This window comes from Chlamydotis macqueenii, chromosome 14, assembly GCF_036417535.1.
Source record: "Chlamydotis macqueenii isolate bChlMac1 chromosome 14, bChlMac1.mat, whole genome shotgun sequence".
Lineage (NCBI taxonomy): Eukaryota > Metazoa > Chordata > Aves > Otidiformes > Otididae > Chlamydotis > Chlamydotis macqueenii.
The window spans coordinates 18,312,225-18,335,046 of NC_141569.1; the positions used below are offsets into that span (position 1 = coordinate 18,312,225).

The window sequence follows — 22,822 nt, forward strand, 5'->3', positions numbered from 1 at the left end:
GAATATAGCAACTCAGACTCTAGCCATGTTGGGTAGCCTTAATTAGTGTTGAAAAGTGGCTTGTTTTGCAAGATGATCAACTTTTAACCTAAATGAATGACTTTCTTTGTGACTAATAAATTAAATAAATTATGCCTTTTCCATGCAGTACAGTGGGGCTTTGTAAACACCGTGAGCAGTTAGTTGCTAGTTTCACTTGATTACCTTTCCCATTTCTGTTTTTAATAATCCTTGTAAGAGTGGGGAATTCAGTCACTTTTAATAAAATGACAAACAAATAGCAATGGCAGGAACGTTTCATGCTGCTGAACCGGTGTCTTTGCTCACTCGGGTGCTGCCCGTGGGATCAACCAGACCAGGCACCTCGATGCAATCCAGCAAAGTCCCTTTCTGGGTTAATTACCTGGATAAAGACAACAGGGCTTTTCCAGTCTGATACCTTCTTTCCTCTTGGTTCCCACTGGCTCCCTTCTGTTTCTGCCTCGTTACTGTCTTTCCCCCACAGAGCGTCTGTGCTTGTGTGGAGCTTTAGTTCTTCCAAGGATCATGCAAGTAGTAGCTGAAGAGCTGCTATCAACAATATCAGATGCTGGCAAAGACCTCCCATCTTAATGATCTGCTTGCAGACACACAGATTTCAGAGGGCTCGGACCAGTAGAAGTGCATCAGGATTCTGGAATACGTGATTTTGCGGGTTATCCTGCCCACACCCTCACCCAGCTTAGGTGTCTTTAAACAGGAATTCTCCATCTGGGAACACAGAATAAACCAAACTGTAAACAAAATGAATGAGGCAGAAATGTAGGCTTTCTGCAAGTTGTACATAGTAACCAGGGTGGACACAGAAAAGCCGAAGTATTTTGTCTTTTTTTTTTTTTTTTTTTCTTTTTTTTTTTTTTGTTTAAACACCAGCTTATAAATCTTTGATGTATCATTAAAAAAAATAGGAGGAGGAGGATGCTTGACAGGGCTTCATTCCTCGAGCCCTGGTCCTTCGTGCTGCTTTGATCTACAGCAGACAGCGTAAATGGAGATGGCCTTACCAGTGAGGTCTCCCAGCTGTCACAAAATTTGCCTTCGTGAGGACGTTTTTGCAGAAACTCCTGAACAATTAGTAAAGTTGACGAAAAATATTCAGATACTCCTTCCAGAGATTGTACTTCTTGGACTGCTCAGGGATACTTTGACCTTCTAGTTTATAAGTCAGGAAAAGTCAATATTTCTTAGCTTGCCAAGTTGGAGGAATTCTAATGAGTTATTGAGTCAAATAGTTAATCCTCCAATAACAGATTTTTTTTTTTTCCCTTTCAGATTTCAGTGATAAAAACAAAGGCTTAACAGGGACCAAGCAAAATGGGGTTTTGTAGAAACTTTTGGTTCTCTTCGTGCACACGCTTTAACCCCATGATGGCTAGTAGATGAAGTGTAGCTTCCACACTGGGTCATAAAATGGTCCATATTGGCATAAAATGGTCCATATTGGCATAAAATGGTCCATATTGGCATAAAATGGTCCATATTGGCATAAAATGGTCCATATTGGCATAAAATGGTGTGCAAGCAGGGGCTATGTTGGTGTTAGTGAGGAATTTAGCATGATAAAAAGGGATTGACAGATTGACGTAGCTAGTGCTGATGCTCCTCACATCTCCATTGCATGGGATGGAGGGAGTCTTTGCATGCGATCTGGTCCGCCCTCCTAGGCTGAACTGTTCTGCTACTTGAAAAATCTTGGAAGGGAAGAGCCCTGGGTGCATTTCTGAGGGTGTTGTGGTGCTACTGCTGCTGCATGATTTGTCCCATGGGATGCTGGAGCACGTCTGGAGCAGTTCTTCCACTTGAGCTTCCTTGGACAGGCGAGCGCACACCAAAACCTCGCTGAGAGCCAAACCTGCCTGTGGTGGATGTAGACAACGGGGATTTGCTTTGCTGAGTCGCTGGCGTGGGTGCAGCCAGAGGCGGCTGCTGTTGGAAGGCTGCGCGAGGCTGGCAGCGGGGCTGTGCGCTGTGAAATGTTTATTCCTGGCTTAATTATGCCTTTTGCAGCATCCCTTTGTAATTCTCAACTTTTTGTACTCCAATTAGCATAGAATAATGTAATTTCCTGAAACTCTCTTCATTCAGTATAATGCTAATTATTGCTCTGAGGAGTGGCTTGTTTGGCAGTACCCTGTCCTGTGTGAATTACAATAATGTTCTGCTGTGAGCCTTTCAGCAAGGAAACTCGAGAAGCAGAAATTGTTATAGCGCAAGGGCAACTTCTTTAGCCTTTTAATGGTGTCACACAGCAGACAGTACGGTGATGTTCAGAGCATTATATCCAATGAATTCTTAAAAGTAGTAGAAAGTTGGTTTTCATTATATGTCATTACTCGGAGTGTAGGGATAGATGCTGATGGTGACTTCTACAATGAGAAGTATCTTCCCATAATATTGCCTTGACTTCAGTGATAGTTCTTTCTCGGGAGTTATTTTTTCAAAAGCTCTCAGTGATTTTCTGTCTGAGCTTTCAGTGAATCCCATGTGAATTTTAGCCCTGGGGATGTTCTGCTTCTGGCTCATGGATGGGGTGGAAGTTGGACTCTGAATGCCGTCAGGGCACGTCACTGCCCAAAATGAAGGTCCTCGTAGGTGTTGTGGCTGGAGGAGCGTAGGTTTCCAGAATTGCTTTCTGAATGTAGCTCCTGGCCAAAGTTCAGGCACTGAAATACTCTCACTGGATTCTATTCTACAGTCTAGTTTTAAAAAGGGCTGAAAGAACAAATGTCTTAGTGTCCATCACTTTTGGGTGGAGCCCTTTCAGTGCACACTTGATGTTTTGGTGAGCAAGAGCCGGAGGTCTGGCAGCACATGTGTGATGACGTTCCCCAAACAGCAGTTGTGTTGATATTGAGTGAGGTGCTTTTTTCTTTGGAAACCTGGCTCCCACTCCTGTAACTGTTGTGCCACTACCTCAGACATGCATGGTCCATTAGAAAACACTGCTGCTGACGCTGGCTTTCTCTGCTTTTCCCAGTGCTTTACGGGCAGGATGGCCTGCATGCATCGTGCGAGAAGAAGTACTGCGGCCGGGGGAGTAAGTGTGTGGTGAACAGGGACACCCACCAGCCCGAGTGCAGATGCGTAGAAGACTGCAAGTCCAGCTACATGCCCGTGTGTGGATCTGATGGCAAATTTTATGAAAATCACTGTCAACTGCATCGAGCTTCCTGTCTGCAGAGGAAGAAAATCTACATTATCCACAGCAAGGACTGCTTCTTCAAAGGTAGGGCTGTCATTAAAAATAAATACTTCTGTAGAACCTCAGTCACTCATCTTGCCGTAATCCTGATAAATGGCCAAATGGTCTGTTTTATTTCTACGAGATAAATTTTTCAAAGATGATTTATTCTAGGACACTGCAGAACGTAACACCATGTTTTATGCAGCTATTAAGCCCCTGAGTGTCATCACCACCCAAAATGTAATCAGGCAGGGAACTGGTAAATAATTAACATCACTGTATGTGTTGTGTGCGCTGTAGTGGTGCTGCTCAGTGCTTTCAGCTGCCGGTGTAATAACTTTTTTTACAATCCAATTCATTTGGTAAGGCTTTGAACGAGACAAAGACGTTAAGAAGGAGTATATGGTATTACAGAAAGTTTGCTGCGAAATGAGAAACAAAAACGTGCTTAAGCAAATGGCACAGGCAGAGGGAAGGAGCTGTTTAGATGAAATAAGGGGAGTGAGAAGTGTGCCACCAGAATAGTTTTAAATAATTTTAAAGACATTTCTGGTTACCAGTAGGATGCATACATCCTCAGCTGTTTTACTGGCTCAATAGCAAATTTCATTATCATTGTTGCACCAAATCACCAAAAAGATGGAGTCCTGTGTCTCTGCCGTTGATGTTTTGTTTGCCGTGTACCATCCTGTCACAAATCAAGTGAGGCTGCAGTAGCAGCAGCGTGTGACAGCCAGGGAATGGGAGAAGTTGTAAATTATTTTACTTCTAATGAGAGGTCTTAGAAAGGCCTCACAAAGGGTGTATTTTGAAAATTCGTTGTCAAATATAACTCCGTATACCTGCAGAAAGATTTGAGTGGGTTGTTGCAAATATATCTATCCAGTGACATTTACGTGATCAAATATGAAAATAATTCCTTTATCTTCAGCTCACTGGGCACTTGAGCCCCTGAGGAGCCTGGCTGTGTACAGAGCTATCCATCACAGGTTCTCGTTTACCAACATGATGCTAGAAGAGCCTATTTTTAAAACAGGAGCCTATTCAAAGAGTCTTGTTAATATATCCTTGTGATACCCTTTGGAGATAGAAAATCATCACTGTTCTTGCGCCTTGCAGGAGGCCTGGAAACAGAGACCAGCCCAAAATTTCCAGAGCTATGATCAGTAGACCTTGTATGAACTTAATTGTGGAAAGGGGTCACCTATGGGCATATTTAGAGGGACAGCACATGAGCTGGGATTTTTGGTTGTCGCTTCAAGAAGGAGCATCTGGAAAGGACAGTTGTGCCTTGCTCCTAGGGCTGGGGTTCCTGCCTCTGGGTGTGGAGTCGGATTGGGGCACGGATCTGGCTGGAGGCTGTCTCCATCCCTGAATAAGATGCAAATGGGACTGCGGCATGCGAAACCTCCCTAAGAAAGGGGAAATCTTAATTCCAGAGGTGCTCAGCAGCCCTCAGACCCCACTTGATGCAGGGGGTTTAATTCCTTTGACTCCCCAAAAAGCATCTTCAGTTTTTCCATTCTTGTACACAGCCCACCTTTCTGCAACGATGCTTCTTGCCTGAGTTTTTATTCATTCCTTATCGCGTATAATGTTAAAGAAAATGAGTTCTCATGGCAGTAATCAGTGCCTGCGCAATGGCTGCATTACACCTAATGATACCATGTCACGCTTGAATACTTTCTTGAGCGCACCATGAAATGATGTCAGAACGGAGTAGTTTTGTGTCCCAGTTTAAAGTAACCCTTAAACTCTTGCCATAGAGCACTGCCTAAATCTGCTTTCCAGCAGAATAGCAGCTTCATGGAAGGGAAGAAAGAAACAAACTCACATCTCTTCCCACATAAAAAAAAGTGCTTCACACTGCTATCTGCGGAGATGAAATGTAGAGAAAAAGTTTATCTTAAAGGGGGAATAATCCCACAGAGTGGGATTGCATAGGAATGTTTGGCTTCTGCCCTTGTTTCTGCCATGCAGTTCCTGAGTAACCTTCTGAGTGTCTTTTAATTTCTTTGTCCTTCGGTCTCCTATTCGTAAATCAAGAATGAGAGCATTTTCTTTTAAATAGAAATTTGTAGTAAGCAAGGAAGCTACAAGTTTATAAGCAACATGATAAATGTAACATAAATTGTAAGACTTTATGACTGGAGAAAAATCTTTAAGGTGCAAAATGTATTGTTTCAGCAGGATGATAGGTGTACATCTGTTACTAGGCACGTGCTTTGTTTGTTTTCTGCCAACTGGCTTAATTATTTGAGTACAGTTAGGCAGATGAGTGGGCTTCTTCATGGTTTTCATCCCAGTTGACTCCTTCAGTTAAGAGTTAAGTCCCTGCATCGTAGAGCTGAGAGGCACCGCAGATTGCATCAGTGTGCTCTTCTGCCAGTTTACCCAGTTACCAGTGACAAACTGGGTGGCCTTAAGCATGACAGAGATCAAGTATTCCAGTTCCACTTGGACTGAGCTAGGTCTATCCACCATAAACTGATAACAGAGCAAAGAATAAAGGTCTCGTTTTCCTTTTGTGTATTTAGGGAAAGGATTTTTTAGGTGTTTTAATGTATTCATCACGTGAGTAGTTCTTTGTAAATGCCAGTGTACAGCAGATACTTGTGTGTGACTGGACGCACTGCTCGATTTGTGCTGCCTCGCTGGCGTTTTGTTCTGTGCTGGCATTAGCGTGAGGAAGAGCGGAAGAGAATTTGGCTCTGGGCAAACCACCAATTTCTCCTTTGCCCAGCCCAGAATGAGATGACTCCTTGAAATCTGCAGAGTCTAAGAAGTTAAACACTTGTGTGCTTTCAGATGTCTGGGTTTCCCCGTGGCATTGTTTGAAATCAATACACGTGTCTCTGAGAGTGAACTGGAAAATCACCCAGACCTGCTGGGCGAGGGTGGGCCACGTAGAGAGGTCGGTATTGACATGCGTGGGTGGATTGCAGCAACGCCGTGTTTGTGAGGGGTTTGACGGAGGGTGTCCATCCTTGCTGTGCAGGCTTTGGGCTGAGCTGGCCACCATGCCCAAGGCTTGGGCTAGCGAACGGGTCCATGAAAACTGGGAAGATATCTGTGCTCATAATGACAATTGTACCACAGACGTCCAAAATGAGCACTTGGCCTGGAAATGTTCTTATTTGAATAAGAATAAATACCTTGGATAATGCAGCTATGTCATTTTAGCGTGGTGGTTTGGACTATGTACAGCCTCCTTTTTTCCACTTCCATTCATTTTTTCCTTCCTTTTGACTTTTTACACCCACTCAGTCTCTTCACTCATTTTTCTCTCATTGTTCTTGGCCGGCGAAAGTTGCGCATACACCGCTCAATCGTTTTTCTTCACTTGCCTCCTTGCTTTCTCCGAAAACAACAGAGCAAGGCACTTCTCTAGCAGTGTACATACATTAGAGAAATTTTTTCTGTTTAGAGCTATGCTTTCCCATTTTCAGGATTTAAGAGTATTTTTTCCCCTCCTTTCTTTCCCTCCCTGCTATTTTCTGTGAGATCAGCAATTCTAAAGCTCCCCAGCATTGGCCGAGCCCCTGTTGTAGGAAGGCAGCTGTGTTGCTTGCCCAAGCTCATTCCTTATTTTCTCCGGTTCTGACATCTCCCTTTATCCAGGTATATTGGATGTTTTATAAAAGGCTCAGCTTTTCTTGCTGGGCTGTATAGCAGCTTTGTCCTGCAGCTGGTCAGATTTAGTTTGTGCTCTGGCATGAATTCAATGCAACTTAGTTGACCAAGTTCTTGAACTTTCCATTATGGCAATGGACTGTACCTGTGCCAATTAATTTATTCATTTTATTTTTTTAATTCAGTCTAACTTCTGCTAAAGCTTTAATTTTATGAGATCTGACAGAATTTTATGTGGAGAGATGGGGCACTATAAAAACATGTTTGTCTGTTATTCCAGTCCTGGTCTCCTTCCTTCCATCTCTCCCAAAATGTCAGTGGTAATTTTTTCAAGAACTTGGTCCCATTGCTTAAAATATTTATTTTTTTTTTTCCTTTTAGGCAAATATGTGACAGTAATTTTTCTCCTCACACAAGGACAATTCTTGCCCTGTAAGTCATATTTTTGTACAGATTTTGTACAGAATTTGGAAAGAAATCCCTGTGGAAAACCACCTGCCTTCCTCCTCTCCCTTACACACACCATCACGCTGCTGGGTTTGATCCTTTCTCTGTGGCTCAGAGCAACATTTCGTACCACCAACCTATATATAGCCTTCGAAAATGTATGTGCCTGTGTGCTGTGGCGTGCGTGCGGGTACACGAGAAACACAGGGAAATGCTGGAAGGAGGGGTTCAGCCTGGATGTGAGGAGATGGTTTTCCCATGAGGATGGTCAAGTGGTGGGACAGGCTGGGGGCTTTCAAGTCCTGGCTTTGAACAGCCCTGAGTAACCTGGTCTGACCCTGCGGTAAATGTCTAAATGCAAAGGCCTCTTCCAACCCGTATCACCTCCAAATCTTACTGTTTCACGGCCTGGATGGCATCCTTCACTTTCAACTTCTCATGTATCAGTCCTCCAGTTCTCAAAGTTTCTTTCTAATTATGGAAAGTGATGATAATCATAGAATCCCAGAATGGTTTGGGTGGGAAGGGACCGTTAAAGCCCACCCAGTCCAACCCCTCTGCAAGGAGCAGGGACATCTCCAACCGGATCAGGTTGTTCACAACTCCATCCAACCCGGCCTTGAATGTTTCCAGGGATGGGGCATCCACCGCCTCTCTGGGCAACCTGGACCAGTGTTCTACAACCCTCATTGTAAAAAAATTTTTTTTTTAAATAATCTACGTGTTGACAGAAAATTTTCTATGCTTGAATGTAAATAAATTACAAACTTGGGAAAAAAAAAAACAAAAAAACAATAACTTGTGCAATGTATCACGGCAGTAATCTCAGGTAGATATGGATTCAGCCTCAGGTGGTGGTGTTTTGTTTCCTCTGTACTTTATTTGTTGTCCATGTGTTAGTTCTTTGTTACTTCCGGAAATAATTTGTTCTAGAGAACAGCATTTCAAAACATCTCTGAGTAGGTGTTGAATGTTTTGCTCATTTAATGGTTGCGAAACAGGCAAACTCACTCCGTTGGCCGGTTTGCAGACTGCAAAGAAATCTCCTCTGTTTAACACGCTCTGTCATTCCAGCTGGAAGAAAAAAAAAAAATCTGAGTGTGAACTAACGGCAGATTTCCCAGCTGGCAATTAATATTTGCCGATTTAACATTGCAGCGCTGCTGTGGCGGCGGCGAGATGGATTCGGAGCTGTTGGGAGCCGCGCAATTAATCCCTCTGGGGAGGAGGCTGGGCTCTTTGACATGTAGGTCTGGCCTGTAATGATCTTTTCAGTGTCCAATGTAAATATATTAGGAGTTTCAAATGTTATAAAGAGAGATAAGTGCGGTATATAACAGAGGTACGTGTTTGCTCTCAGTAGAGCTGATACAGCTCTCGCTGTGCTGAATACGTCAGGACTCAGAGTACCGAAAGGGATTCCTTACCATTCTCATGCTGCTTTTTCAGCTCCCTCCACTGATTCTTTTGGGAAGGAATCAATTTTGCCTGGCTTTTCAGGCCAAATTGTCTTGAATGTGATTGACAGCTTAACTCCTTATAAACAGACTGCACCAATCTTTGGGTAAATTATGGAAATTCCATTGATTTTTGTGAGGATGCGAACATGAGACAGTCTGCTCCTAGCTTTGGTCGTAGGAATTATGTAGGAGTATGTCCAAGGTTTTTAAGAGTATTTTCTGTTCTAAAAGATCTTTGCTCACGTTACTGAAATTCATGGAAGGGACGTCTTGAACTTCCAAGAGTCAGTTGTGAAACTCTCCCTGGTATGGTTGGGCTTTTGTTGGAAATTAATAACAAGAGAGCGTGGAAAGTTTGAGCATAAGTAAAAGAATCAAAGTTAGTAAAGGTCCCAAAATAAGTCCCACAAAAAGTCCCCAAAGAAGAAATGCATGTAAGTTTTGGGTTTTGTTTTTGTTTAAAAAAAAGAAGGAAAAATAAAAAGTCTTTGAGACCCAATACCAGTTAGTAACAGGAAGCCTTTGATGAGGACCTCATGGCCATAGTGGAAACCCTACAGGTTCAAAGGAAAGTGGGACTGAAGGATTGCGGCGGGCACTAAATTTGAAGTAGTCCATCAAAAGGTGAATTATGTCCACTGTAACTCCTCGCAGCGGTGTTGTTACCTGTGTCTGCTTTGCCAAAACCAAATCTCTGTTCCTCTGATGCTGGTGACAGGTTTTGGGTGCAGTAGGTAAAGCTGAAATGAGGGAAAACGCACCACGGATGAAGCTGGTGGGAAAAGTGGTGTTATTTAAAGTGATCCCTATCCAGCGTTCCTGGTGTTTTTATAGCTCCAATTTGAGGCAATGGCCATTTGGGGAGTGCAGGAGTAACTGTAATGTGGCCTTTTGTTTTTAATATGAAGTGTGTAAAGTTTGATTTTTACAACGGTCATGACTGGCGCCCCCGTGAACAGTTTTATTTGGTGACTGTTATCTGTTTCATCTTATTTAAGAACCAGTCTATCAGTCTTCTCCGGTTGCTACTCTTGACGTGTATGGCTGTAATATCTCCTATAAAACCAAACAGCTTCGTATTATGTACCAACTGGTGAACAAAGGAATTAAAGGATATTTCAACAGCAGTATTAATATCTTAAAAAAAAAAAAAAAAATTCTTCTGATTTCTTCCCCCCTTATAATTCAGGGTGTGCTGGTTGAACTGCAGTCACCAAAGCCCACGGTTAATGAAATACGCAGCCTGTCCGCCTCACTGGAGGACCACACCAGCATCAAGCACTGCTTGGGGGAATCCCTGCTCTGATGGAGACTGCGATAGGGGATGAAGAAAGGGGTTTAAGGACCTGTTTACACATTGAAAATAGAAAAGCACAGCCTAAAGCTCCACGGCGTGGAGGAAGACAATGGTAGCATGAAGCAGTCTCATATAAAGCATCCAGAGTTGCAGTTGATGTTGTTGAGGGCAGAGAAAGGAGATGCAGCTCGTTTTTCTTTAGGGTGATGTCTGCTCCGCCGGCTCGAAGACTGGCGCTGGTGAATCTTCACTGCAGTGATTTCAGGAAAGCTGAGAGGTGATAATGAAGCTGCTTTTGATATGTGGCCTTAGCAGCTGTGATGGGGAATGAAAGCAGAGGAAGAGCACGGAGGAGGATGGAGAATCAAAGTAAAGGATGTGGAAAGAGACACAGGGCTGTGGCTCGCGTTTACCAGTTGGAGTTCCTCTGCAAACTTTGGTATGTTGGGGGATGTTTACTTGTCTTTTTTTTTTTACAAAAAAAATATTTTTGTGTATTATTTGCATCTGATGTGCTTGTCGTGATGCAATGGCAGTCTGGACTCGCTATGTCCACCTCAATTTTCTTCTTGGCAAATCAGGTTAATATTAATTGTACCTGAATTTGTGAGCTTAAACCATAATTAAATATTAAAGAACCCTATGTAGGAAATACTAAAGAAAAACCTTTGCTTTCTTATTTTGTTGAATTTAATATTAGCTCTCGCAGTTCTATCAGCAGTTTTCCAAACTACTCCTTTTTGGGTGTAAATAGACTGGACAAATGCCAGCCAAGTGGAGCGTGCTACTATGAAGTCGTGATTAAAAAGTGACACATTTACTGAGCCTCTGCCTGGCTGAACCTCCCATCCTGAAAAGAGCTTGGCTGCTCAGAAGTTACCTACTTTTTTCCCCCAGGTGTTGTTAGCCTGATAAAAGATACTGCCTTTCCTTGTAAACCCTGTGCACATTTTAGCTCCTAGGCCATCATGGTTGCGTCAACCCTACTTCAACACCGGCACTTCCCCCCCTCCTTTTTGTCTTATTTCTTGTTTTGACTTTTCTGTAGCTTCTGTAGTAATTTGGAGGATTTCTCACGTGTCAAACTTTACAAAAATACAATTGTGTCAAGCTGTAAATTTCAGGATGTAATTTCCCGAGAGGTACTCGTGGGGAGGACTGTCCGTCACTCGGGGCGTCACTCGGGGTGTACACATGGACGGTGTTTGTGTAGCAAAATGCTGAGCTGACCAAGCTGCTGGTAAAGCTCTCGCTGCTGCCTGCCGTCTCCCTTTGACTCTGACTGGAGATAATGGTAAAATTGGTGATCTGAGTGTTGGAAGGACCAGACCAATTTCTGGATGCTCTGTGGTCACGCTCGGCTTTGCCTGTAGACTTCTACTCCATCTCCCTCCTAGTGAAGGGATATTTAGATTAAAGTTTGATTCAGTTGAGTTTCTAGGGCTTGTATTAAAGATGACTGGAATCAAAAAAGTGTCTGCATCTGTGGTTTTCCCAGCGGAAGGGAAAGATAGCATGCGCCTTCTGTTATCCAGGTAATTTCAAGTGAAGTAAAACAAATATTGCATAAAAAAAGAGAACAAATGGGAGTTTTGTTTAATACTTTCTTCACTGGCAGAGATAAAGAGTTCCTGTTGCTGTTTTCTGTGTTGGAAAACCTTCAAATTTCAGTGCTGCGCCGCAGTAATTCAGAGTTATTGGAATGGTCCTTAAGTGCTTCCACCTAGAAGAGCATCAGGTGGAAACTCAGGATGCTGGTTCAGGAGGGGAATTTATGTATGTGCAAAGCGTCACCTCTGCAGAGGATTTATCTTACAGCTTCATTTCCTTGTGACTGCAAAGAGCAAAATATTTCTCCATGCTGTGGGAGGCTTATGGGAGGGGAGGAGGAGGGAGCCTGGAGTTGGCTTGGTTGGGAGCGAGTGCCCGAGCCTGGACCTTGGAGCATGGAGGTACGTGTGGAAATTGCATATATTGTGATTTTTTTTTTTTTTTTTTTTTTTTTTTTTTTTCCACCCCTAGGTTGGGGTTTCTCCCCAGGGCTACTTGCATTTCCTGACAGCCACTGCAATTCTGCAAGAAACTGAGTCCTGGTTTAGCATAAAATTTCTGCTGTAAAAAAGGCCAAGTAATTTGAAAAAATTTCCTGTGAGCCATTGTTAGACTGAGAATTAAAACCATGAATGTTTCCTTTTTCCCTGGTAAAATTGCTGGGAATATGCACTAAAATGTTGAGTTCTTTCAGAATTAGATGTGTTGGTTAATTGGTGACCACAGGAATTGGGAGCTGAGCTCTTCAGTGCTCTTGTGACACTCATGAAATTGCCTTTTTCTCTAAAATTACGTGAATTGTATTCAGAGAAAAAAACCTGATTTAATTAAGGGCCCCACAAGTCAGCTTTTGGGAGATCACGTGCAGTTGGTGCCAGACAGCTCTCCATGGGCCACCTCCAGCTCTGGGCTGAGACAGAGGCTGGGGAAAACTGTAAATAAAAAAACAACCAACTGAAAAAAAAAACAATAAAACCCAAGAGAGACCAAGACATTGCTTTAAAAAGAAAAATGAAAAGGTTAAAAGATAAAGATGAGCATTAAAGATTAAGATTAAAGATTGTGGAAAAGGATGCTGGAAACCGAATGGAGGAAAACCAACACATAGAATAAATTTTAGGGCTAGGGGAGACTCAGGCGAGGTGATTCAGAAGTGCTTTAAAGATAAAAAGGACTGACATTTGAGAATAGTTGATTAAAAGCTATTCAGCACAAATGCTAATTTTTCTGGGTGCTCAGTCTAAACATCCATGGAGCAAATTGAAATTCTGAGCGCTGGGGAATGCCAAGAGGCTGGGTGCTGCAGATTCAATTAAGTGCAAGGAAAAAAGCCTGGGTGGCTTCCGCCAGCCTTCGGAAGGATTTATCAGGCGCTGTTTGCTAATATACGCGAGAGGGCTGAGTCCGACCTGAGGTTTGGTGAAGTCGGAGGAATACTGCTCAAATGAAGTACGCCGCCAGAGCTTCGCAGCACGAGGTGCTGATAAAGCCCTTTGTAATTCCCTGGTTGCTTTTTTCATATATTGCATTGGAGCCGTCTTCTCGTTGGAGGCGTGCGAAGTGCCGGCAGTGAGGTAATATCTGCCTTCCCTCGCCCACGTGAAATGAAACTCTTCTCACGAACATTAAAACTCCATACATGAGCTAATGGATGAGCTGCAGATTTGGTATGTCTGCTGGTGACTCGAAGGCTCTTGGAGTAGAAACGTTTTTCTTTGTCTTCCTTTTTTTTTTTTCTTCATTTTCCTTTTTTTTTCTTCATCTTCCTTTTTTTTCTTCGTCTTTTTTTGTAAAAAGCAGAGAGACAGAGAGGAATTTCAGTCGTAAAGTACATAGCTAATTAGAAGTGCAGCAGTTGTGTTTGTGCAGGGATGGGCACTGTGGTGGTGGGGGGATTCGTGCCCCATCCCCGATTTGTGTGGTCACCGTGGGGATGGGGGATGCAGCATCCAACCATGGCTCGTTGAGGTACCAATTGCTGCTTCGTGTGAATTAGGCGCCAACACTGGCACCTTCCTGTGGGGTCTGCTGTGCCGCTGGAGTGCACGTGTAAATCCCATTACCTCTAATTGAGTGGGGATCAATCACAAATTAAGGAGTAAGAGGAAGGTTTCCAGGTGAGATTTAAATGAGAGGCTTTCACTGATAATATTTTGCATTTTCCATCAAAGCGTCCTAGAATGCTTTACGAAGATTAATGAATTAGACTTTGTAACACCCCTGCATGCCAGGAAAATAGTAATTCTCCCTTTATAGAGGAGGAATTGCAGTCCAGAAGAGAGCCAGTGACTTTCTCAAGGTTATAGAAATGACTGTCAGAGGTCTGGTTAAATTATCGCTATACTAGGTGCTCTGTCCATATAAAATTCCTGGTTTTCCTATAGGTTTTGCAGGGGTGAAGAAGGGCCGCGGAGTGGCTGGGGCTGCTGAAGGTAGGATTCCAGTGCCCGGGCAGGGATGTAACAGCGGTTGGTAGAGACCGTGGCGCGTAACGTCAGTAAGCGTGGAGCTGTGCTCTTCTCGGCATGTGGGACGGCAGGCTTTGAAACCCGTTGCCACACATTCAGGTTTGGGTCTCTGGAAAGGAAATATTGCAGTTTTGCAAATGCCATTGCAGCCTCCTTGTCTCATCATGGTCTTGCTGAGCAAAAAAAAATCCCCGTGGTAATGAACTCGTGTGATGGAGAACACCACAGGTCCTTCCTCTTTGGCTCTTTCAGTTAAAAATTCAGAGAGGGAAAGAACCACACAATGTGGAGTGAGAAACCTGCTTGCTTGCAATTGTATTTGAATGCAACCTTTGCAGTACAAAGCCTATTGGTGTGACAATTCCAAAGGAAGACAGCTGTTTTCCCTCTGAGTGAGGGCACTTTTCACTGAAAACAGCCTGATAGGCTGAACAGATTCACCTGGAAGAGGTTTGCCATGTAAAATGAATGGGTTTTGTCTCTTACCACAACCACTGCGATCTCCTCTCGGTGTCTGTCAGAGCTTCCTCCTTCCCTCTGTGCTCGCTTTTTGTCTGTCACACTGGTGATGTAGTTGAGTTCAGCGAATGCAGCTGTTATTCATGAATAATGCCAGGAATTATATTTTTTTATTATTATTATTTGAGTAATATCTGAAATTGTAGTGGGGTTTTATTTATTTATCCTACTCAGAGGATTGTGACCAAGATGCAGAAATGCTCAAGGGAAAGAATTTGAGCTCATCTAAAATAGGCGTGGGGATGTTTTGCTATGAGAGCCCAGGCTTTGCCATAGCGGCATCGTCACTTCTCCGCTCTCATGGCGGAGCAGCTCGCTGGGGAGATTTTGTGATGGGGTTTGGAGGAGGTGAGGGATGTGTTGGTGCACCAGCACTGCTGTGGTCCCTTTCTGTGGGGTCAGGGCACGTGCAAGGACCTTGTGAGCGTGAGTTGGCTCTGGGAGCCCTTGTCCAATGCCAGCCCGTCTCCTCACCAGAGGTTTTCCAGTGGAAGCCACGATGCCCGGTGCCAGACATCGTTATAGGGTTTTTTCCCATTGAGTCTAGAGCAAGCCAAATACTGTGAAAACACTGCGGTGAATATCTAGTTGTGTTTTTGTATGTAAGCACTTTGGCTGTATCTATGCCCCTTTAGTTTGCTATTCATGAATATTTTAGCAAATTGGTTTACTAACAGGAATGCTGCCAGGAAATAAAATGTCCCTGAATATTTGTAGGAAACAGGATTTAACTTTGTATTTGTGGTTACTTGCTGTGAAAGCCCCATCTTGGTGCTCCTCTGGGGACCACCAGCACAGCCAATTAAAGCAAATCTTATTTGGAAATGGGATTCTCAGGACCTGCCCTTGAATAAACTCAATCAAATACCGATGGACAGCAGGACCGGCTGTGGGTGGTTACCCCTCACCATACCCTTGCAGGTAGACTGGTAGCAATAGCAAAATCTTTTGTGGGCTTGCAGGAACCTCTGGTGTTTGGCCTTTTTTTTTTTTTTTTTTTTTTTGGTATCAGAGCTGTGCTCAGGCTCTTCTAAAGGAAATATTTAGAAATAAGTATTTCTGTTCAGGGTGTCCCATGTAATTTGAAGGTTTGGACTCTGAGTTCTGCTGCGTTCCTCTGGCTTGAGCTGTGAAACAGTCTCAAGAAAATTGCTGTGGTGTTGTTTTTATGTGGCCAGTGTTTATACTTGAATTCTAGAATAATATATGGAGAAAAAGAAAACTGAGTGCGGTGAATACTCACTCAGCCCAAGGACTCCAAGTGCTGGAAGCTGTGCAAAAGGCTGTGGGGCAGACGTTGTCTGCTCAGCTCCTCTGGGCGGGAACTCCAGGGATGCTCCTGTACGGGGGGTAGAGATTTCTGCTCACTCAACGCAGAGGAACATCTCTGTCCCAAAGACTCCATGGTTGGAGCTATACAGAGGCATCACAGCAGCACGTGGCGAGGGAGCTCTTCTTTTCCGTGGGCTCGATGCCATTGTTGAGTCAGCATTTGGGATGCCTGCTTGGGGGAAAGGAGGTTGGAGTAAGGAACATTTACTCTTCAGGGAATAAAATCCATGCTCTAAACTAGACCCAAGTGGTTTTGTTCAATTCATGCACTCCAACAAACACAACCCCTGTTTGAGGGACAGATTCATCCTGGCGCTGTGTGACTGCTCCTGCTCTGCCTGAAGCCCTTGATCATCTACAGCTTTCTGATGCTGGATGGTTTTCATGCAATTTTCTCAGCTTTCTGGTACCTGGAGCGTGGGTGTGCAGTGGAGAAGTTGCACTCGCAGTACTGTACCTCTCCATCCGTGGCTTCCCGTTACCTTGCCATTTATTCCATTCAGCCGTTATCATCAGACTTTATTCCTTAGCCAGCTGTAGGCATTTGAGATATGTGGCCATTTTCTGGAGAAAATTATTCATAAGAATATTTTTCCCAGAAGCATAAACTCAGGGGTCAACGTATCTAGATGCAGCAGGTACAACTCGCATAGCGTTTTGAAAGAAGTTTGCACCCAACGTGTATGTGAGATGCTCAGCACATCTGGAAAACATCTGTCTTGGACTCGTAATTTGGCATTGTCATTCTTGGAGTCGCTGCAAAACGGGGCCTTGCGGAAAATGTTTAATACTCCTGGACACGTTGTGTTTTGTTTAATGGTGAAACAGCTTGTTAGGTCCAAACAAACTGGCAGAAAATCTTGCTGAAGCTGTACAGTGCGGAGGAAGTAAAAGGCTATTAAGACAAAAAACCTCAGCCCCTCTGAACCCATGAGATTTTGGCTGCATTTTTGCTGGAACAGAACGGAAAGATAATTGAAGGCGTTTTGTGGCCCCACACTGGCTTTCAGCTGGGTTTTATTTTCCATAATGAGTCGGTGAAAAGCAGAGTGCAGTTACTTTGGGTTTGCGTTAAAAATGTGAGCAGGTTGCAGGCTGCAGTTTTAGGCTCATCGGTTGTAGTGAATTCCTTGGGCTCTCTTTTAAGACTGAAAAGCTTTGTTTTCCTTTACAAGTGGTGGCATGGGCAGCGCGTGGGGCCGTTCCAGCCACGGTGAGCTCGGGGGAGCTGTCAGAGCCCTGCTCCTCCTGAGCAGCCGCTCCCCAAATGCATCATCCCCCTTCTGGCCTGATGAGATTTTTGGAAGATTTTTTAAAGTCAGAGTTCGCCACTTTCTTAAATTGATGGCAATTTCCTAATGGATAGAAATTATTCAAAGGGCTGCTTTTTGTGTTTTCAGTAATACTGTTGTCCTTTTTTTCTTTTATTTTCTGCATTGGGCTAAGGTGTTTTGCATTGTGTTATACGAACAGACGTTTGTCTCAGATTTTTCCTTTTTGTTTTGGAGGCTTCAAAAAAGATCAAGAATTGGAGAAAGGTTTAAGAAATACTTTGTTATCCTGTTCAATATTGTTATGACCATGAGAGTGGATCCAGTGTGTAATGGCATCTGATCCCTACTATCTTATCTACACAACTGGAAGTCTTTAGTAACCCAAGATCTGGGAATGTAGTAATAGAACTTTATTTTTCCAGACTCTAAGACAGATAAAATACTACCAGTGGTCCCAAAAGGATGTGTGCCAATGGAAACCTAGCTTAGGAAAGGAGCTGCTGTGAATCCCCAGATCTTGTCTCCTTGCTCCTCAAAAAGATTCCAGAAAAAGCAGTCATCCCCAACGAGGAGCTGGAGAACTCTGACATTTCGAAGTAATCGGGTAGAATTACTACGTCTCTAGATATATCGTTAACCTGTTTACTGACATTTCGTTCACATCATCTCATAGCATCTATTGGATCAGAAAACAGCCTAGAGCCACATCCGCAAAATGCGTTGTGAAGTGTTTGATCTGGGAAGACAAAATCTTTGTATAAGTTTCCTATGGAATATCGTATCTAGTTTGTGTTTTTTAGTTTATTATTATTTCTATTATTTTCCCCATTTATTTAAACTTCTCATTTTCTTCTCCTTTTGGTCACCCAGCAGCCATTTACGTACTCTTGGTGCCAGGCCGTAGACTGCCGTGCTCTTGGAGGGGATTTTCTTAACCAGGCACGAACTGTGGTCGGCCCATAAGAACTGCAGGGGTCTTGACTTGGGTTGGTTTTTTAGCCGTATTTCAAATGTGTGGCTGTTGGTCAGGGCGTAGAGCTCAGAATTGCTGCTGGAGCTGTCTCTGCCAGGCAGGAATGAGAGAGAACAAACATAAGTCAGGATTAAAAATTGGCGCAGGGTAGAGGAGAGCATTGTCAGTGGCAGCGGCGGTTGCTCGGGCTCCTCCAGGCTTGTATCCTGCAGTATGAAAAAAATAAAAAATAAAAAATAAAAAAAGACCCACAGTGGCTTTGCCCAAGTTCAGAAGCATACCCGATGGCAAAATATATCTGCAATCAATAAATTAAAAGGAAATGTGAATAGGATTGTGAATGTTTGTTTCTTTTAAAAAAAGGAATGTCAATATCTAGTTGAAATGCAGGAGGAGAGTTTAGTAGGGGCATTGAAAATTGTACTCAGACTCTGTAGATGGCTGCAACTCGTTTTTTTGGGAGTAAAAGGGATAGTCTTGGTGGATGGCTCTGACTAGAATTACAGAATTTTAAACCTTCTGAAACCTCTTGTTCTAAGGAAGGTAAAAAAAAAATGTAACTTAGTGTATTAAAGAAAACACTTGAAACTGCTGTAGAAATAATGTTCTAACTTACAGGCTCGGGGTGAATGAGCTTCTGAGTGAGTAGGTGTTGTCTAAAACCAGTCCGAGGGAGGTTTAACCCTGTGGAGACATCTCAGATACTGAATAAGCAGGAGATTTATCTACAAATTAGTTTCTGTAACTCCTGCCTCTATGTGCTGCATGAAGTTGTGTGTGTTTCTGAGGTAGATGTTAGCACCTGAATTCATCTTTGGCGTTTAAAGGTGGTTTTTTTTTTTTTTTTTTTTAAATGCTTAGCATTGACGTAAATCTGAGATCGATGGTAAATAACGTGGAGTGAGGAAACTCCCGAGCACGGTGGTCTTAGCTTTGCTTTCATTGTTGCTTTGCCTTGGTATTTGTTACAGTAGGAAAAAAAAAACAACTCCCTGAATGTTCTGTAAGAAAAAGCACAGAATAACTAAAATACTAGCAATTGGTTTATTACCGTTATGTTTCCACTGGCAGTTTATAGTCATCTGTGACCAGGAAAGCACGAGCTCGATGGTAAAAATTGTTTATTAGCAATAGAGGCTATTTGTAGGAATTTAGCACCTGTAACAAGTAGAAATGGGAAACTTCTTTTCCTTCTGTCTTAGTACCATGAATTCTCCCCGAATTTTAGTGGCGGTGAGGAGCTGTAAGGATGACGGATGACCCGAGCAGGTTTTGTCAAGCCAGGGGCACTTGCGTCGCAGCTCCTGGCTCACACCGGCTCTATAAAAAGTCGCTTTGCCAGTCGTAACTCTGTGCTGCTGATCGATGCAGCAAAAGGTGCGGATAAATGGGAAAATAGATTTGGCTAGCGTAAAACAGGGAGGAGAATTGACATGCCCTTTTTTTAGGCTGATTGACACTTTTCTCTATATTGTTTGTGAGATAGGGGATCTTCTCAGCAATTTTGATCCAAGGGGTCTGGGATCCCATCCAGGGATCCGACGTGGATCCGGCTGCGAGACGGACAGCCTGGCAGGCAGGCGGGGCGTGCAGTGGAAGGCACAAAATAAACCCAAAATAGGCTGTTTGTTTCCTGCCTGGGCACTGTTGGCCCATTTTTAGCAGACTGTTTTGAAGAAGTTATGATTAATCGGGTCCTAAATAGTTCCCTACTTGATTAATCTAATTACTTTTTCTTTGTTTATACTTTCTTCATTCAAGGGAGAGCCTCATTGCTGCCTCCCAGGTCTGCCTGTACCACTGGAGAAAATCCATGGGAACGGGCTCTCCCTTCTGCTCCCTTATTTTTATTTTCAACTCTTTGTGTGGGTTTATGCACTATAATTTTTTTCCTTGTAAATCTACTTACATGCGTCAACTTGAAAAAAGAGTTTTCAGAGCTGAGTGATGCAATCCTTTGCACGCTGCCGTGTTCAAGCCTGCCAGCAAGCTGAAAGACGCTCCTCTGTGCGGGTTTTTATCCGCATTGCTTTCCGATGAAGGCTTGGCTGTTGCACCGTGACTGGTTTTCTGTGGATGCTCTTCCCAGGTGTGGCAGTCAAATGTTCTAAACGGGCACCAGCACCAGGACAGAGTCTCCTTGTTTCTGCTGAACTGAGGAAACACGGAGAAGATGCTGTGCTTGGGTGGGAAACCAGTTGGAGGCTGGGGCAGGAGAAGCTTGAGTAGCATTTGAGGATCTGCACCTTGTGCTCTTAGAGAATCACCCTCAGAGAGAACCTTTCAACTATTCTTGGTTTTAAAAAAGCCTAGACCTGCCCACAGCAGGAGTTTGGCTGATTCAGGAGAAATCCACCCATGTGAAATGGAGGTTGGCTTTGGAGACTATTTGGAGGGATGTTGCAGAGTTGGTTTGCGAGCCTAAGGTCTTCCAGCAAGCCATCGCTAAACCCTGTGGTCCCAGCAGCACCGTGTCACCCTGTCCTTTCCTGCAGCCCCCAACACAGGCCGTGTCCCATCCTCCAGTGGATGAGACATCCAGCCTGGGGCAAACCTGGAGAGAATGTGACAGAAAGTGATGTCCTCGACCGGCCGTGAGCTCGCAACGGTTCTGGTTGCACTTGCAGGTTCCCACAGTGCTACGAGTTTGAGCTGCTCGCCTCTGGTTGTTAATATTACCATGGAAATAAGTCTATGGAGAGCTCTCAAACAGGGAAGGCTGGGACTATAAAACTTGTCCGAGTATCTTCTGTGTATGAAAAATTAATTTAGATACTTACAGTCCTTCAGCTGAACTCTGTTCAATACGTTTTATGGTGTTATATATTGCGAAGTTCAGCAGTGTGTGGTGAAATCTGAAATAATAACACAAAAAGCTTCAGCTTCCTTCTTAAACTGACTTCTCTCGTGCTCTCCCCTGCATGGCTTTTTCCTGCAGAGCACGAGGATGAGCCAGGTGAGTGAGCGTTGGCTGGGCTGTTTCCCAGAACGTACGGGTCCCCTGTGGCCAGTGCTCCTGTCCTACATAGGAGCCGCGTCCTAGTCCTCGTCCCTGTTCTGGCAGAGCTTTACCCTGGGGTATCCAACCCCTTGGTGGAGCCCTCTGCCAGCTCCGCTCATCCTCCTGTTCTGCAGACTCTTGCACAGGCACATGATAAAATTCACTCCAAGAAGGTCGTATTTTTTTTCGTTAGTGTGTCCAAGGGCTTCATCTCTTTTTATTTCTTCCCATCTCTCTCTGCTGCCTATCCTGGGGCTATCTAGAAGATGCTCCCCATCACAATTTGCAGATCCTTGGTCACCTCTGTTTCCATTTTCTTGGAGATTGCATTTCCATTTTTTTCTTGAAGCTACTCAGGCTGTCTTTCCAGATGACCTCCCACTATTTTAATACTTTTTCTAATGAAAATGCCAAACTCTGTGAACTCTGCATTAGCATAGAAATTATTAAAGTAGCCTAGCGCTGATCAATAATAACTGAAACGGGGTGGTTGTATGCACGGTGTAGTTAGCTATTACTGTCAGACAAGGGGTTTAATCCTTAACTAAACAGGGAATATTTAGGAGAACTTACTGCTGGGAGACTATTCAGGTACAGTACTGATGCTTAGAATTTAAATAAAGTATTAAATCCCTTTTAAGCCGTAAAAAATGAAAAAAAATTATAAAGGAGAGTAACTCCTACCTTTTAATTTTCATTCTGTGAAATAATTTCCCCTGAAAACACCACTGTAAATCAATACTTCAGTTAATCAAGTCTGTCAATTTTAAATGAAATAAAATTAAAATAGTTAAACAGCATAAAATACGATTGAAAATTTGTGGAAAAATGCAGTTTGTAAAAAAAAATTCTGGGCTTGGAGGATTTGAATTGATGCAAGAAGGGATTCTCTGCATGAATAAACTGTAATAATTTTTAAATAATCGCTGTTAACACTTTTGGTGACTACCTAAGTACATGGTGGCATATGGTATGTCAGCGTGAAGCGCTGATTTAGAGTTTGATATTATATACCGGTTTTCAAGCTGTTAGTTACGAACGAGAAGCAGCTTTATATAAGCTGACAGGTGGCAAGCGTTCAGCAGCTTGGCGGGCAGGTGGGCTGCGACGCGTGCTGCTCGCGATGCAAACCTCGTGCTTTTCCTGCTACCTCATCGGCGTCCTTTCCCCACCTCTGCTTTTTTTTTTTTTTTTTTTTTTTTGTGTCCCTTTTTCTGCTGCTTATCTCCTGGTATCTTGCACTTTGGAGGAGGAGCTCCAGTGTCCTCAGCCCAGTGTGGACCCTGAGGCACCCTTGGCATTGTTGTTCTTTTCAGGGGAGAAATTGAAATTTCCTTGGTTTTTGGGCAAGGGAGAGGGAGGAGAATGAGACAGTCTCCTTTCATGCCAATGGAAAAACTTCTAAAAACTGCAGGTGAGCATTGCAAACCAATTGTGTAAATTTTGCTGCTCAAAATGTGTCCTGTTTCTTGTCATGAAAAGCAAGCACTTTTTTCTCCGTGAGTTAGAAAGCTTGCACGCTTGACTAAGCACCTTTATGTACCTTTTGTGTAATTTCTTTGTGACAGTTGCAAACAAAGATGCTAATAGCTATCTTCTGAAGCTTTAGCAGCCAGCTTCTGGAAAGAAAATACTGGCAGTTGT

General features: G+C 43.5%; 1 protein-coding gene across 1 annotated transcript in view; it reads left to right on the forward strand.

Annotated features, from left to right (window-relative positions):
* FSTL4 (follistatin like 4) overlaps positions 1 to 22,822 on the forward strand; it is a 220,597-nt gene that overhangs the window by 66,537 nt on the left and 131,238 nt on the right. Inside the window, exon 4 of the mRNA XM_086758856.1 lies at positions 3,017 to 3,265. Within this exon, the coding sequence (XP_086614982.1) occupies positions 3,017 to 3,265 (249 nt within the window). The remainder of the gene's footprint in view (positions 1 to 3,016; positions 3,266 to 22,822) is intronic.